At 35.2% G+C, this 12,876-nt stretch overlaps 1 protein-coding gene across 1 annotated transcript in view; it reads left to right on the top strand.

Moving 5' to 3' along the window:
* The window catches only part of wake (wide awake), a 409,422-nt gene that overhangs the window by 301,912 nt on the left and 94,634 nt on the right, over positions 1 to 12,876 (top strand). The window contains exon 6 of the mRNA XM_067760882.1: positions 5,301 to 5,614. Coding sequence (XP_067616983.1) covers positions 5,301 to 5,614 — 314 coding nt within the window. The remainder of the gene's footprint in view (positions 1 to 5,300; positions 5,615 to 12,876) is intronic.

The following is a 12,876-nucleotide window of genomic DNA, read 5'->3' as shown; positions in this document are numbered from 1 at the left end:
CCGATATTTTGCATAATTAGATTTCATATTAACTTAATTAAAGTGAAAATAAGTAAATATTAATTATAAAAGTGGAAAAGTGCAATTTGCTGTGAAAAATGATTAAACTTTTCTCTGAATATTGAAATGTGTGGGAATTTGAGAGGACAGGAAAGGTTAGATGTCAAAACCGAAGCCAAAATAGAAACCGGAATTAAGCTTGTTAACAATTATTTATCGATTTTTTGTAGTTCGTTATCGATTACCGACAAGTTATCGGTATGTTATCGAAGTGCTATAAATTTTATGGCTTTAACAAAGGTTATCAATGAGTAACTGATATTTTATCGACGAAGTATCGTTTTGTTATCTAAAATCTATCGATTATTCATCGATAAGTTATCTATACGTTACCAAAGAGTTATCGACAAGTTTTCGATTTGTTATCAAATGTTATCGATATGCTATCGAAAAGTTCGTGATTTATTTTCGAGAAGTTATGGATTATTTATCTAAAAGTTATAAAGTTTTCGCTTTGCCACCGCAAATTTATCGATTAGCTATCGGGGTGTTACCAATTTTTTTATTGATTTGTTATCAAAAAATGATAGATTTGATTTTGAAAATTTTGATGAATTAAGCGGGGTTTGCTCTTATTGCTATAAATGTATGAAAACATTTATTTGAAGCAATTTTTAATTTATAATTTATTTAATAATTTGGGAAAAATTTAAACAACGTTACATCAGTACGTGCAAGGCGATAGCTGTTTCGATTATACCTTGTAAATCTCTTCAAAGCCTATTTCCTACCATCGTAGGAGTGCGGGTTCAAATTCCACTCCCGGGAGAAAAGGCTTTGAAGAGATTTACAAGGTATAATCGAAACAGCTGTCGCCTTGTCCGTCCTGATGTCACGTTGTTTAAATTTTTCCCAAATTACTAATAAATAAATTATTGATATTGAAAAGTTAAAAATATTTTATCAATATATCTGGTGGAGGCAAATACCAGCGGCATTCGAGTGTGGTTGCCTATGGAAAAGACCTGCAATCCTATTTAGCGTCTTCCTGAATATGGTGGATAGTATGACTGAGTCATGTCAACTGGCTGACAACTCAGAAAAAAACAGAACTGATTTTTTAGGGAGGAGATATAAGTATTGCTGGTACTTTCTAACAGGCCTTAATATTTAGAGAGGTTTGGTGTGGGGTTTTCTGTCAGGTGCTCGATGTAAGCCGCAAGTTAAATCAGCCCGATCATGGCAGCATCTTACAGTGAGGTGGAAGTTTCCACTATTAAGGATGCGGTTGATGTGACGCTGCCCAGTGCTAATGCGCTTACAAACCTTAACATCTACTCGGATAAACAAGCGACTATTAAAGCTCTGACCTCAACTGTGGTGAAAACCCGGGCCAGTGGGATTGTCTGCCTTTGCTAGCTTTTGTCCTGTACTAGATCGAAATCAGCCTTATTCGAAACGACATCTTTGTCGTAGAACGATTATCTAAGAAGTAATATTATTATAATTAAGCCTAGATGCGCTTCGATCTTTGTTTAGATCTATTTTTCCTAAGCTTTTAGTTTATTATTGTATGTGAAGGCTTTTAACTAAGTACCTCTATAGACTTTTTCTTCATATCACGAGTGGATTAAGCGTAAGGCCATATAGATAGGAAAGTCGCTGTCTTAACGTAGCAATGCATTCGCAGAAAATTTGAACTGGCGTTTCTTGCTCCAGCTTACAAAAGTGTTAGCTTTGTGTATTGAATTGATTTAACTTACTTAAATGATACCAGAGATTACAAAGGTGCAGGTCCTAGGAGTTCGCAGGTCCTCTCCGCTCAAATTAATTGGTTCACCTGATACTCTCTTTGGTGGGAGTATAAATAATTTGCCATGTATTTGCGTTGGGCAGTCAATCCTGTGTTGTCTTGACCGCTTTTTGCTTCCATTACTTATGGTTTCCCTAGTGTGTGCTTTTGTGATTCCACATAAGGGCTTTGGGCCATAGAATGCTGCTATTGCACCCTGCTCGGCTAGGAAGTCTGACCGTTCATTGCCTCCAAGGCACTGATGACCATGCTTTCAGATCATTTAGAACTTCAATGCGTTCATCCAAATGGTTAGAAGTAGTTGGATAAGACTGCAGGGCATGCAAGGTAGGCTGGCTGTCTGACATAATTAGGACACTCCTCGACGATAAGCCTCTCCGTATACATTCTCTATCGTAAATTTCTATTGCATAGATTACTGCCTGAAAATAGTGTTGTGACATCCCATTGGTATCGATTTCTTGAAGTTCGCCCCATATATACCAGCTCCCGGTTTTTGCGTTATAAAAGTTTGATCCATTCGCGAACCAGATCTTCGAGTCAATATATGGAATTCCTGTTTCCCAAAGAGTTCTGCCCACTTTGGATACCTCAAAGTTTCGTGAGAGTTGAGCTTAGGGCCCATTTCGCCACATAGTTGCTTTTTATACTCAGTTGAGCAGAGCTCACAGAGTATATTAACTTTGATTGGATAACGGTTAGTTATACAGGTATAAAGGAATCGAGATAGATATAGACTTCCATATATCAAAATCATCAGTATCGAAAAAAAATTTGATTGAGCCATGTCCGTCCGTCCGCCCGTCTGCCCGTTAACACGATAACTTAAGTAAATTTTGAGGTATCTTGATGAAATTTGGTACGTAGGTTCCCGGGCACTCATCTCAGATCGCTATTTAAAATGAACGATATCGGACTATAACCACGCCCACTTTTTCGATATCGAAAATTTCTAAAAACGGAAAAAATGCGATAATTCATTTCCAAAGACAGACAAAGCGATGAAACTTGGTAGGAGCGTTGACCTTATGACGCAGAATAGAAAATTAGTAAAATGCTGGACAATGGGCGTGGCACCGCCCACTTTTAAAAGAAGGTAGTTTAAAAGTTTTGCAATCTGTAATTTCGCAGTCGTTGAAGATATCATGATGAAATTTGGCAGAAATGTTACTAATATTACTATATATGCGCTAAATAAAAATTAGCAAAATCGGATGAAGAACACGCCCACTTTTAAAAAAAAAAATTTCCGTGAAAATGGTCAAAATCGGTTGAAGCCACGCCTAGTTTTTATACACAGTCGACCGTCTGCCCTTCCGCTCGGCCGTTAACACGAATACTTGAGCAAAAACCGATATATCTTTACTAAACTTGGTGCACGTACTTATCTGAACTCACTTTATCTTGGTATAAAAAATGGCCGAAATCCGAATATAACCAAGCCCACTTTTTCGATATCGGAAATTACGAAAAATTAAAAAAAAAATGCCATAATTCTATACCAAATACGAAAAAAGGGATGAAACATGGTAATTTGATTGGTTTATTGACGCAAAATATAACTTTAGAAAAAACTTTGTGAAATGGGTGTGACACCTACCATATTAAGTAGAAGAAAATGAAAAAGTTCTGCAGGGCGAAACCAAAAGCTCTTGGAATATTTGCAGGAATACTGTTCGTGGTATTACATATGTAAATAAATTAGCGGTACCAGACGGATGATGTTCTGGGTCAGCCTGGTCCACATTTTGGTCGATATCTTGAAAACGCATTCATATATACCACTAAGGGTCACTCATTTTTAAAACCCTAACTAGTGCCTTTAATTTGATAACCATATCATGCAAACATATTATAGGGTCACCCCTGGTCCACCTTTATGGCGATATCTCGAAAAGGCGTCCACCTATAGAACTAAAGATCACTCTCTTCTAAAATACTCATTAACGCCTTTCATTTGATACCCATATCGTACAAACACATTCTAGAGTCACCCCTGGCCCACCTTTATGGCGATGTCTCGAAAAGGCGTCCACCTGTATACCTATGGCCCACTTCCTTTTAAAATGCTCACTAACACCTTTCATTTGATACCCATATCGTACAAACACATTCTAGAGTCACCCCTGGTCCACCTTTATGGCGATATCTCGAAAAGGCGTCCACCTATAGAACTAAGCCCTTTCATTTGATTCTCATATCGTACAAACACATTTTCGAGTCACCCCTGGTCCACCTTTAAAGCGATATCTCGAAAAGGCGTCCACCTATAGAACAAGGATCACTCCCTTTTAAAATACTCATTACCACCTTTCATTTGATACCCATATCGTACAAACACAATCTAGAGTCACCCCTGGCCCACCCTAATGGCGATATCTCGAAAAGGCGTCCACCTATAGACCTAATGCCCACTCCCTCTTAAAATCCTCAGTAACACCTTTCGTTTGATACCCATATCGTACAAACATTCTAGAGTCATCCCTGGTCCACCTTTATGGCGATATCCCGAAATGGCGTCAACCTATAGAACTATGGCCTACTCCCTTTTAAAATACTCTTTAATACCTTCCATTTGATACCCATATCATACAAACGCATTCCAGGTTTACCCTAGGATTATTTTCCTACATGGTGATTTTCCCTTACTTTGTCTCCAGAGCTCTCAGCTGAGTATGTAATGTTCGGTTACATCCGAACTTAGCCTTCCTTACTTGTTCTATTTGAATAGGGTAGGGAGGTGCTACCACTACGTCACTAATCAGTGGATGTTCTCAACGCACACATTATTTTAATTCAAGCTCGTTGATGAAGATTGCTTAATGCAAAGAAGATTATTGGCTTCACAATAGCATTTTGGAAGATAACCCCTCCGTTTTGCCAAAGGGTCGAATGCTGGCGAAGAAAGTTATTGTTGATTTGTGTAAGATAGCATCTGGCATCATTTCACTTCCTTTGAAATAGTAATATCCTTCTATTATAAAATATCTTAGACCGTTCGAAAGATAAACCCGGCTCGTTCGCATACCTATGAGAAAAGGTGAATTCTGAAATGCTCAAGTGACTGTGCACCCTGAGATTTTGCTATAAACTTATTTCTTTGTCACAAAACCTAGAATCATCCGATGTGATTGAAACGGTTTCTGAATCTGTGCCAAAAAGTTGTAAATTTCTTTGTAGATCTCACCGGTTCCCTTACTTGGTATTCTGTTATTCCATGATTAATTCTAAATAAGCCATATTCAATTTCAAATTACCCACATCATTCGTATTGGACAATTGGCTCACAAACAATTGCTATTTACTTAAAAAATCCATTTTAATTGACACATTCTCAAACCACGCTTTTCTAAACTTAATCAATTGTGCGCAATGATTCTTATTAGAAGAAGCTTATTTAGTTTTTCTTTTTATTTATTTTAAATTCTCCACGCGCCATTTTCGCGCTCTTTCTATTTTCTCCATCTACTTTCTCTTTATTTCGCAGGCGAAAGGACAGCAGCGCATTACAACGTTCCGCCAGTATTGATTCCTTTGCCGAGATTGTGTGGAGTGATACACCGCGACCATCGCTCGAAATACCACGTCCATCTGTTGTGCCCTTCAGTAAACGTCCATCGGCTAGTAGCTTATTCTCGAATTGCAGTTTCACATCACAAACAACCCAATTGAATATCAATTATGGTGCTGGTGGTGTCGGCGATCAATGCAGTAGCGGTAGCAGTGCGGGTAATAGTCGACGCGAAAGCCTCTTAAGTCCATCGTCAACGCGTCGCAATAAGCTGACCAGAATTATAAACGGTAAGTGGAGCAGCAACAAACTTAGTTAACATGCAAATATATTAACATGCAAACATACATCCATATGCTCGTAAATGGTGGTCATGTGCAATGCGAAGCTGTTATAGACGCGTGCAGCTTATGTGCATTTATTGGTGTTTGTACGTGTGTGTGTGTAATTTGCCACTATATTCACGGTTGCCACACCATGTTTTCATTTGGGACCAAAATTCATCGAAAAAAGGACCAAATTTCAAAGAAATGGACCACATTTTTGTAGTTTTAATTGGCTTACAAACAATTCGGCAATTAACGAATGTGTCGAATTCTTTGTAAAATCTTTAATTTCAGGTTGTGGTAAAGTACAAAGTCACACACACTTTCATTCTAACAAACAGCCGTACACAAAAATAGAAAATACAGACGCATCGCAGTGGGAAGAACATAATAGCTTTACCATGATACAAAAAATGGAGGTAGTTCCATTTAGTATGACGTTAGCCACTTGACTTTCACCAAAAACAAGCTACCAGATTGAAAAATGTTACAAATTTTTCCAATTTTGATGGATTTCATATTAACGAATACGACTAAATTACTTTCGTAGTTATTTTAAATAAAAAAGAAAAAAATGAGCCCCATGCCTTAAAAAAATATTTTAATACGAAATATCAGCCTAGAAAAGAACGTTTTTAATAAGTTTTTCGAGCTCCCGAAAATGGGTTTGGTGGAATAAACATGCATCGAAGTATGCAAAGCAAGGGAATATAGCCTTCTTAAGTGTCCTTACGTTTGCTCAGTGTAATAAATTTAATTTGACACTGGGTGTCACGCAACTTTGTGGCTGGTTATCTGGGTCTCCTTGAAATAATTCTTACTCGAGTGATAGCCTAGTCGTTTTCTATTATAATTTTTTCATTTTTAATAATTTCGTGAACTGAAATATAGATTCTCAAAAATTAAATATCAATTTAAATAAGATTACACTAAGAACATTTTGACAAAACATACACCTTTGTCAATTGATTGCTCAAAGGAGGTCCTTATAAACCGACACCGCAATTTCTTCATATATTGGCTACAAGTCCACATTTTTTTATTTTTTATTTATTTTATAATTCAAGCGTTGCGCTTTAGGAGGGAATTGTCAAACCATTTATTAGGGAGAACATCACCCTGTAGCTCTGTAGGTTAGCCACTAGTTATGAGAGTGTTTTTGCACGTTGTACCAGGAGTGACCTTGGGGCAGCCCCGCCTATACACATTCTGTGCACTTTTAGCATTGACATAGATGTGCAGACTTTGGAGGTACACTTTTTCTCAACATGCCTTGAGAAATATCCATTGTAGCGGCATGATAATAGGGCCATGCTAGAACAACAGGATTTTTCGTGTATTTTTTTTTCTGTCTAGGGATCAAGCTGCCATAAAGATATGAGTAATTAACCAATGTATGCGTCATTGTCCACTATTTTTCAATAAAATTGCATGTTTTACTGTATTCCCAATCGATATATATGCACATAAATCGTGCTAAAGCATATTATTATTGTCTCAGATGGCCATTACGTTTTCATCCTAAAGGAAATTTCCATTTCGAAAAACCACAATTTCGCCTTAAGCAGTAACGGTATGGCAACGGTTCTAGCAAAACAACAAACATTACGAAACTTCAAAAATCCCCAAATACGTCAAACAATTTTGAGTGGAAGGAACCGCCTTCTTTTTGTATCATTCATCAATTTGTTTTGTGCTGTGTGAGAAAAATTTAAAAATCGATATCCCAAACGAAAAGTAACACTCTCAAAATTTTTACATAGGTTTTCTTTATAAACATTTTTTAGGGGTCACTGCTGGTTTGGCATGTCGATATATTGTTTCACAAACTCCTATTACCTATCGATTTGCTTGCATGCATAACTTGAACATAAAACAGTGGTAAATGCACTTAATACAAAACAAATTAGTCTCATTCTTTTATTTAGTTTTCAATACGAGAATGTTTTCACCAGTGGACAACTCCGTCAAATTTCTTTGAAATGCACGTACATTTGCAACAACTTTTTATAAGCTCGAACAGTGACAAAAATCTATAACGAAAAGTGTTTGATAACCGAAATACATATCTAGCCACCAAAACAGAATTTTTTGATTGCCGCTTGTTTCATCAACGATTAACGAAAATTTGCATCAAAATCAACACTTTTCTAAACTATCTGCTAGGTGCATTACCATTTTTCTGCTACATTTTAATGACAGCAATTTTTTTGTAAGAAATCCATTCCCACTCAGTATTTAGGTGATTAAATTTTGAATTCCCCTACATATCAATACAATTTGATTACTCTTTCTGACTAAATAATGAGTTATCATACAATTGAACAAATGAAATAATCAAATACAAATACTCTTGATGACCAAAAACCGAAAATCATTTTTCCATCACTTATTGGAATCATTTTTGATGTCCTTTGATGATTAAATTTTAATATTTCATAAAAGTCAACAAAAAGAATAATCAAATATACTCACCTTTCGATGAACAAAAACTGAATATAGTTTTTCAATCACATTTTGGAATCATGTTTGAATCAAATGTGTTTACTTTAGGTGATCAAAAATTTACAATCATTTTTCATTCAGCTTTCTGAATCTTTTATGAATATATTTGTTGACTGAATAATGAATTTTATACTTTTTGAAATTTTACTTTTCATTAACACATTAAAAATCGTATTTTTTCCACATACACACATTTTTTCAATCATGAAGCTAAGAAAAATATATATAAAACTTTTATTATTTATGCAAAAGATATTCTTCAAGACAAAAAATAATGTAATGATGCTCGTGACCGAAGATTTCTCCAACCATTTCTCCACTTTCGGCTTCCCAGGAAATACATAACGATTGGACAATGCAAAGGTTGTCAGCTATTTGAACCCCAGGTAAGTGAAACTCTCTTGGCATACCTGGATACGGCTTCAACTACCGTACCGTATCTTATTTTAAGATATTGACGATCATAGCTAATGTTGGATGTTGTAGTCGCAGGTGAATATCGGTCAAGTTTGTTTGCCTGTGACCTGTGGTTAAAATAGCTCACTTCCGCATGCTTTCTTCCCCTGATGAAATAAGATTACTATGTAGTATCATATTTTGTATGAGATATGAAAAATAAATGCATCATAATCGCATTCAAAAATGATGGAAAAATCTCAACCAAAACGATTGAAATATATTACAATGGACCCAAAACTCGATTTTAAACTTCATATTTAATCTTGCGTGAATAGCGCTAAAGGTACTTTGGCTTTCGTTAAACGTTGGTCTAAAGAATTTAATGACCCATACGTTACAAAAACTCTTTTTATATCATTGGCTAGACCTACTTTGGAATATGCTTCAATAATTTGGAATTCGCGTTATCAGGTTCATTCTGACAAGCTGAAATCGGTCCAGAAACAATTTTTGCTTTTCGCTTTAAAACACTTACCATGGGATCCTTCTAAAAATCTTCCCCCCTATTACAGCCGGTTAAAACTAATACAGCTGCCCACATTGCAGAGCCGCAGGGAGATGCTTGGTGTCTTATTTATTGTTAAATTAATAAGAGGGTCAATAAATAGTTCATGTTTGCTTGGTGAAATTAAGTTTAACGTTCCTATTAGGCCAACTAGACATTTTCAATAAATTTTTGTGCCTACATGCAGGTCGAATTATGAAATGCACGAACCACTGCACTGTTTATGTCGTGATTTTAGTAAACACTGTAAAAATTTAGACGTCTGCGACTCTTTTCTTGGCATTAAAAAATGCCTTTTAACTACATTAAATTTGTAATTCGAAATGAAGCAAAGAACGCTAAACCGTGATATACTGTTCAACCCTCTGTTTCAAATATGAAATACCAGTTACTTGAAACTTGTTTGCAAAATTGCGTTGTGATCATTATTTTTATATGTATGCAATCAAATTTACGCCGTATAAATTCTATTCTGTATATATTTTATCTACTATTAATTTGCTTTATTTTCAATTTCATAAATTATTATTTACTAGCTCCTTCATGAGTAAATTTTAACGCATTTACAACATTTTAACTTTTGCTTACTTCTAAGTTTTTAATTGAAATTGTCAAGCTTTTAATTCAATACTGTTTAAATATTACTTTAAAATTGATGACTGCTTAGGTTGTTTATATCGTGTATAACATCTGAGAATTAAGTGTCGGTATATTTGGTCTGTATAATTGTTTAAATTGTAGACTGATAAATAAATAAATAAAAAAAATAAATAAATAGATCAGAAATTGACTGTAAAAAGCAGTCAAATATTACTCTAAAACAATTAATGCTCAATTTTACAATTATATCAAAAATTAATAAAAAGCGTTTCGAAATAGGAAACATAAATGGTTATTCAAGAATAATCACCTTTAAAGTAGGACGATACATTAATTTTCGAACAGAAAATGCTTTTAAATTCGAACGTTTTTAATCATCTTGTGGTATGATATTTAAATATTTTTTGATCAAAATTTTCAAAAAATGCTGGCTGAGTTGGGATTAATTGTAAATTGTAAAAGGATTAATGAAGGTGTGGAAAATTTTTGTGGGCAGGTTTGAACATTTTTTCCTCATTGAAAACATCTTGATTACAGCCTAAAAAGACCAAAATTGGAAAAAAGGGACCAGCGGACCAAATGGGGTTGGAAAGGACCATTTTTTGTCCAAATGGACCGAAGTGGCAACCGCGATTATATTAGCAATTACAATGTGGCAACATGACAACTGAATTTGTGTCGCACCAAATAACGTCATGTTAAATGTGCCACAAATTGGGGCATGAAATTGTGGCGAAAGAGCACAAAAGTTAGGCAAAAACCAAATGCGAAAATAAAAGAGTGAGAAGAAGTACGTTTAATGAAAGTAATTTGTTTTCTACTCGTAGTTTAGCAAGTGTGAAATTGTTTTGTATTATGCAGCTGTCGGTGGCAAGTGGTGTTAGTATGTATTAAATGGCAATGAGCCACCATAATTGAATGTCGTTGAAATAAAAATATTTGCCTAAAGTTTTAATAATTCATTGATGTTAATATATAATTTAGAAGAATCGGCAGAGTATTGTCTCCTTTCTATTTGTATATATGCTATCTTTTTTCACCTTTCACCTTCTCTCTCTCTCACTACTTGTTAATCCTACCTCAATTTCTTCTGAAATTTATGAAAAACTTAACAATTTTTGTTGTTATAGCAGCGGCGCCTAAACGTTGCCGATGAAGGAATTTAGCAGTTCCCGAAATGGATCTATACAACGAGCTTTGGCAGTTGTCTAAATTTTTTTCTTTCTTCTATTCCAATTTAAAAATTTTTTCAATTAAGAAAAAATTTATCATAACAATAATAATGATAAAAAATTATTGTTAGGCCTTGAGCTCGATTCGAACCCGCGATCTTAAAATCAGTAGGCCGATATAACAACCAAAATTGTTAATACATCCCAGAGCACGGGGAAAAACAAGTGTCAATAAAATATGACACTATGGCAGCATTGCCAACAAACAAGTCCAATTTTCACAGCTATTCTGCAACAGATGTCGCAGTGGTGTGAATATCAATTGGCACGAACCAGAATAGAAGTAGGATTAATGAAGACAAACAAAAAACCGCTGTGGTGGCTGAATGGTTATAGTAGCGGCGCCTAAACGTTGCCGATGAAGGAATTTAGCAGTTCCCGAAATGGATCTATACAACGAACTTTGGCAGTTGTCTAAAATTTTTTCTTTCTTCTATTCTAATTTAAAAATTTTTTCAATTAAGAAAAAATTTATCATAACAATAATAATGATAAAAAATTATTGTTAGGCCTTGAGCTCGATTCGAACCCGCGATCTGAAAAACTTAACTATAACTTTGACACTGGAAAATGCGCGTGACACCGCCCACATTTAGAGAAAGATTAAAATTCTGGAAATCGTAAATCAAAAGCCATTAATGATTTGATATGAAGCTTGCGCTTGCTGTGAATTTACAACTTTCTAAATTTACAAACTCGATTGGGGACCACGCCCACTTAAAAATAATTTAAAACCCTTGCGGTATGTATGTAACTAACTTCTGCTGATATTTCGCGTCAGAAGTGATACTACACCATAAAATGCGAAAATTTTAAAGTAAATACAATTTTGTATTAGTTTGGAAAATGGGCGTGGCATAGGCCACATTTAATAGAAAAAAATATAAAAGTTCTGCAAGCCATAAATCAGAATCCGTTTGTAATTTTTATTACGGTTATATATTTAGATCTAAGGCAAATTTGCTAACGACCACGCCCACTATTTTAAAAAAGTTGTTTGAGCTTTTATTCATCACGAATTTGGCAGTAACACATAATCATTATAGAAAGGTAATTTGAAAAATATTGTAAACGGTTCTGATACGCACGCATAACACTCTATACCAAAGTCGAACAAAAAGTGGCAAATTTTGCCGAGAATTGGTAAGAATATTGGGTCTATGACAGTAACTGTCTTATTGCTAACTGTCTATAGCAAGCGCTATTTGCATGTGTATGAGTACTATATTTCAGCTTCCATATTATTTAATGTTGGCGACATTTCTCTTTCAATGTATTCTTTATATATCGACGTGCCATACGAAAACCAACACTGGAACTTTAGCGTCTGACGAAAACTAGCTATTTCAATTTATGTCAGGCGAGTGCGACTATAGGAAAATGCAGCAGAGGAAGGGGACTATTTTGATTTCTTAGAGACATGTGGCGTAAGACTCGATCTCCCTTGGTACTCCCAGTTGGCATCAGCTATTCCGAAACAGGCTAACTGGGTAGGAAAAAACCAAAATCGCCTGGATAACTTAGGGCTAAATTATTATGATTAATAATAATAATAATAATACCCACCGATTAATACCCTCCAAAGCCCGCCCAACCGGTACGAGGGGCGCATCCGCATCCGCGCGGATTTGTTTTTGCCGAGTTGTTGATCGGCCGAGGTTTGTTAATCGTTGAGATCTAAAACTGCTCAGCTACAGATTAAAAATCATCGGCTGAGTATTATAAATAACAGTTAGAAATTATGCATATACTACATTGTTAAGTAAGTGAACTTTTTAGTACGCAAAATTTTTATTTAATTTTTTGTTACGAGTTAAGATAGGATAGGACAGTTTTCTTTATGGTAAAAAGTGAATCCGTTATATCAAATGAACTAGAATGAGTTTTGAAATCATGACATAAACACCGAAAGGGTTCATTTAATT

Source organism: Eurosta solidaginis, chromosome 1 (assembly GCF_040869045.1).
Source record: "Eurosta solidaginis isolate ZX-2024a chromosome 1, ASM4086904v1, whole genome shotgun sequence".
NCBI lineage: Eukaryota > Metazoa > Arthropoda > Insecta > Diptera > Tephritidae > Eurosta > Eurosta solidaginis.
Note: the sequence above shows the minus strand (reverse complement) of the source record. Positions and strands in the feature narration are given on the sequence as shown.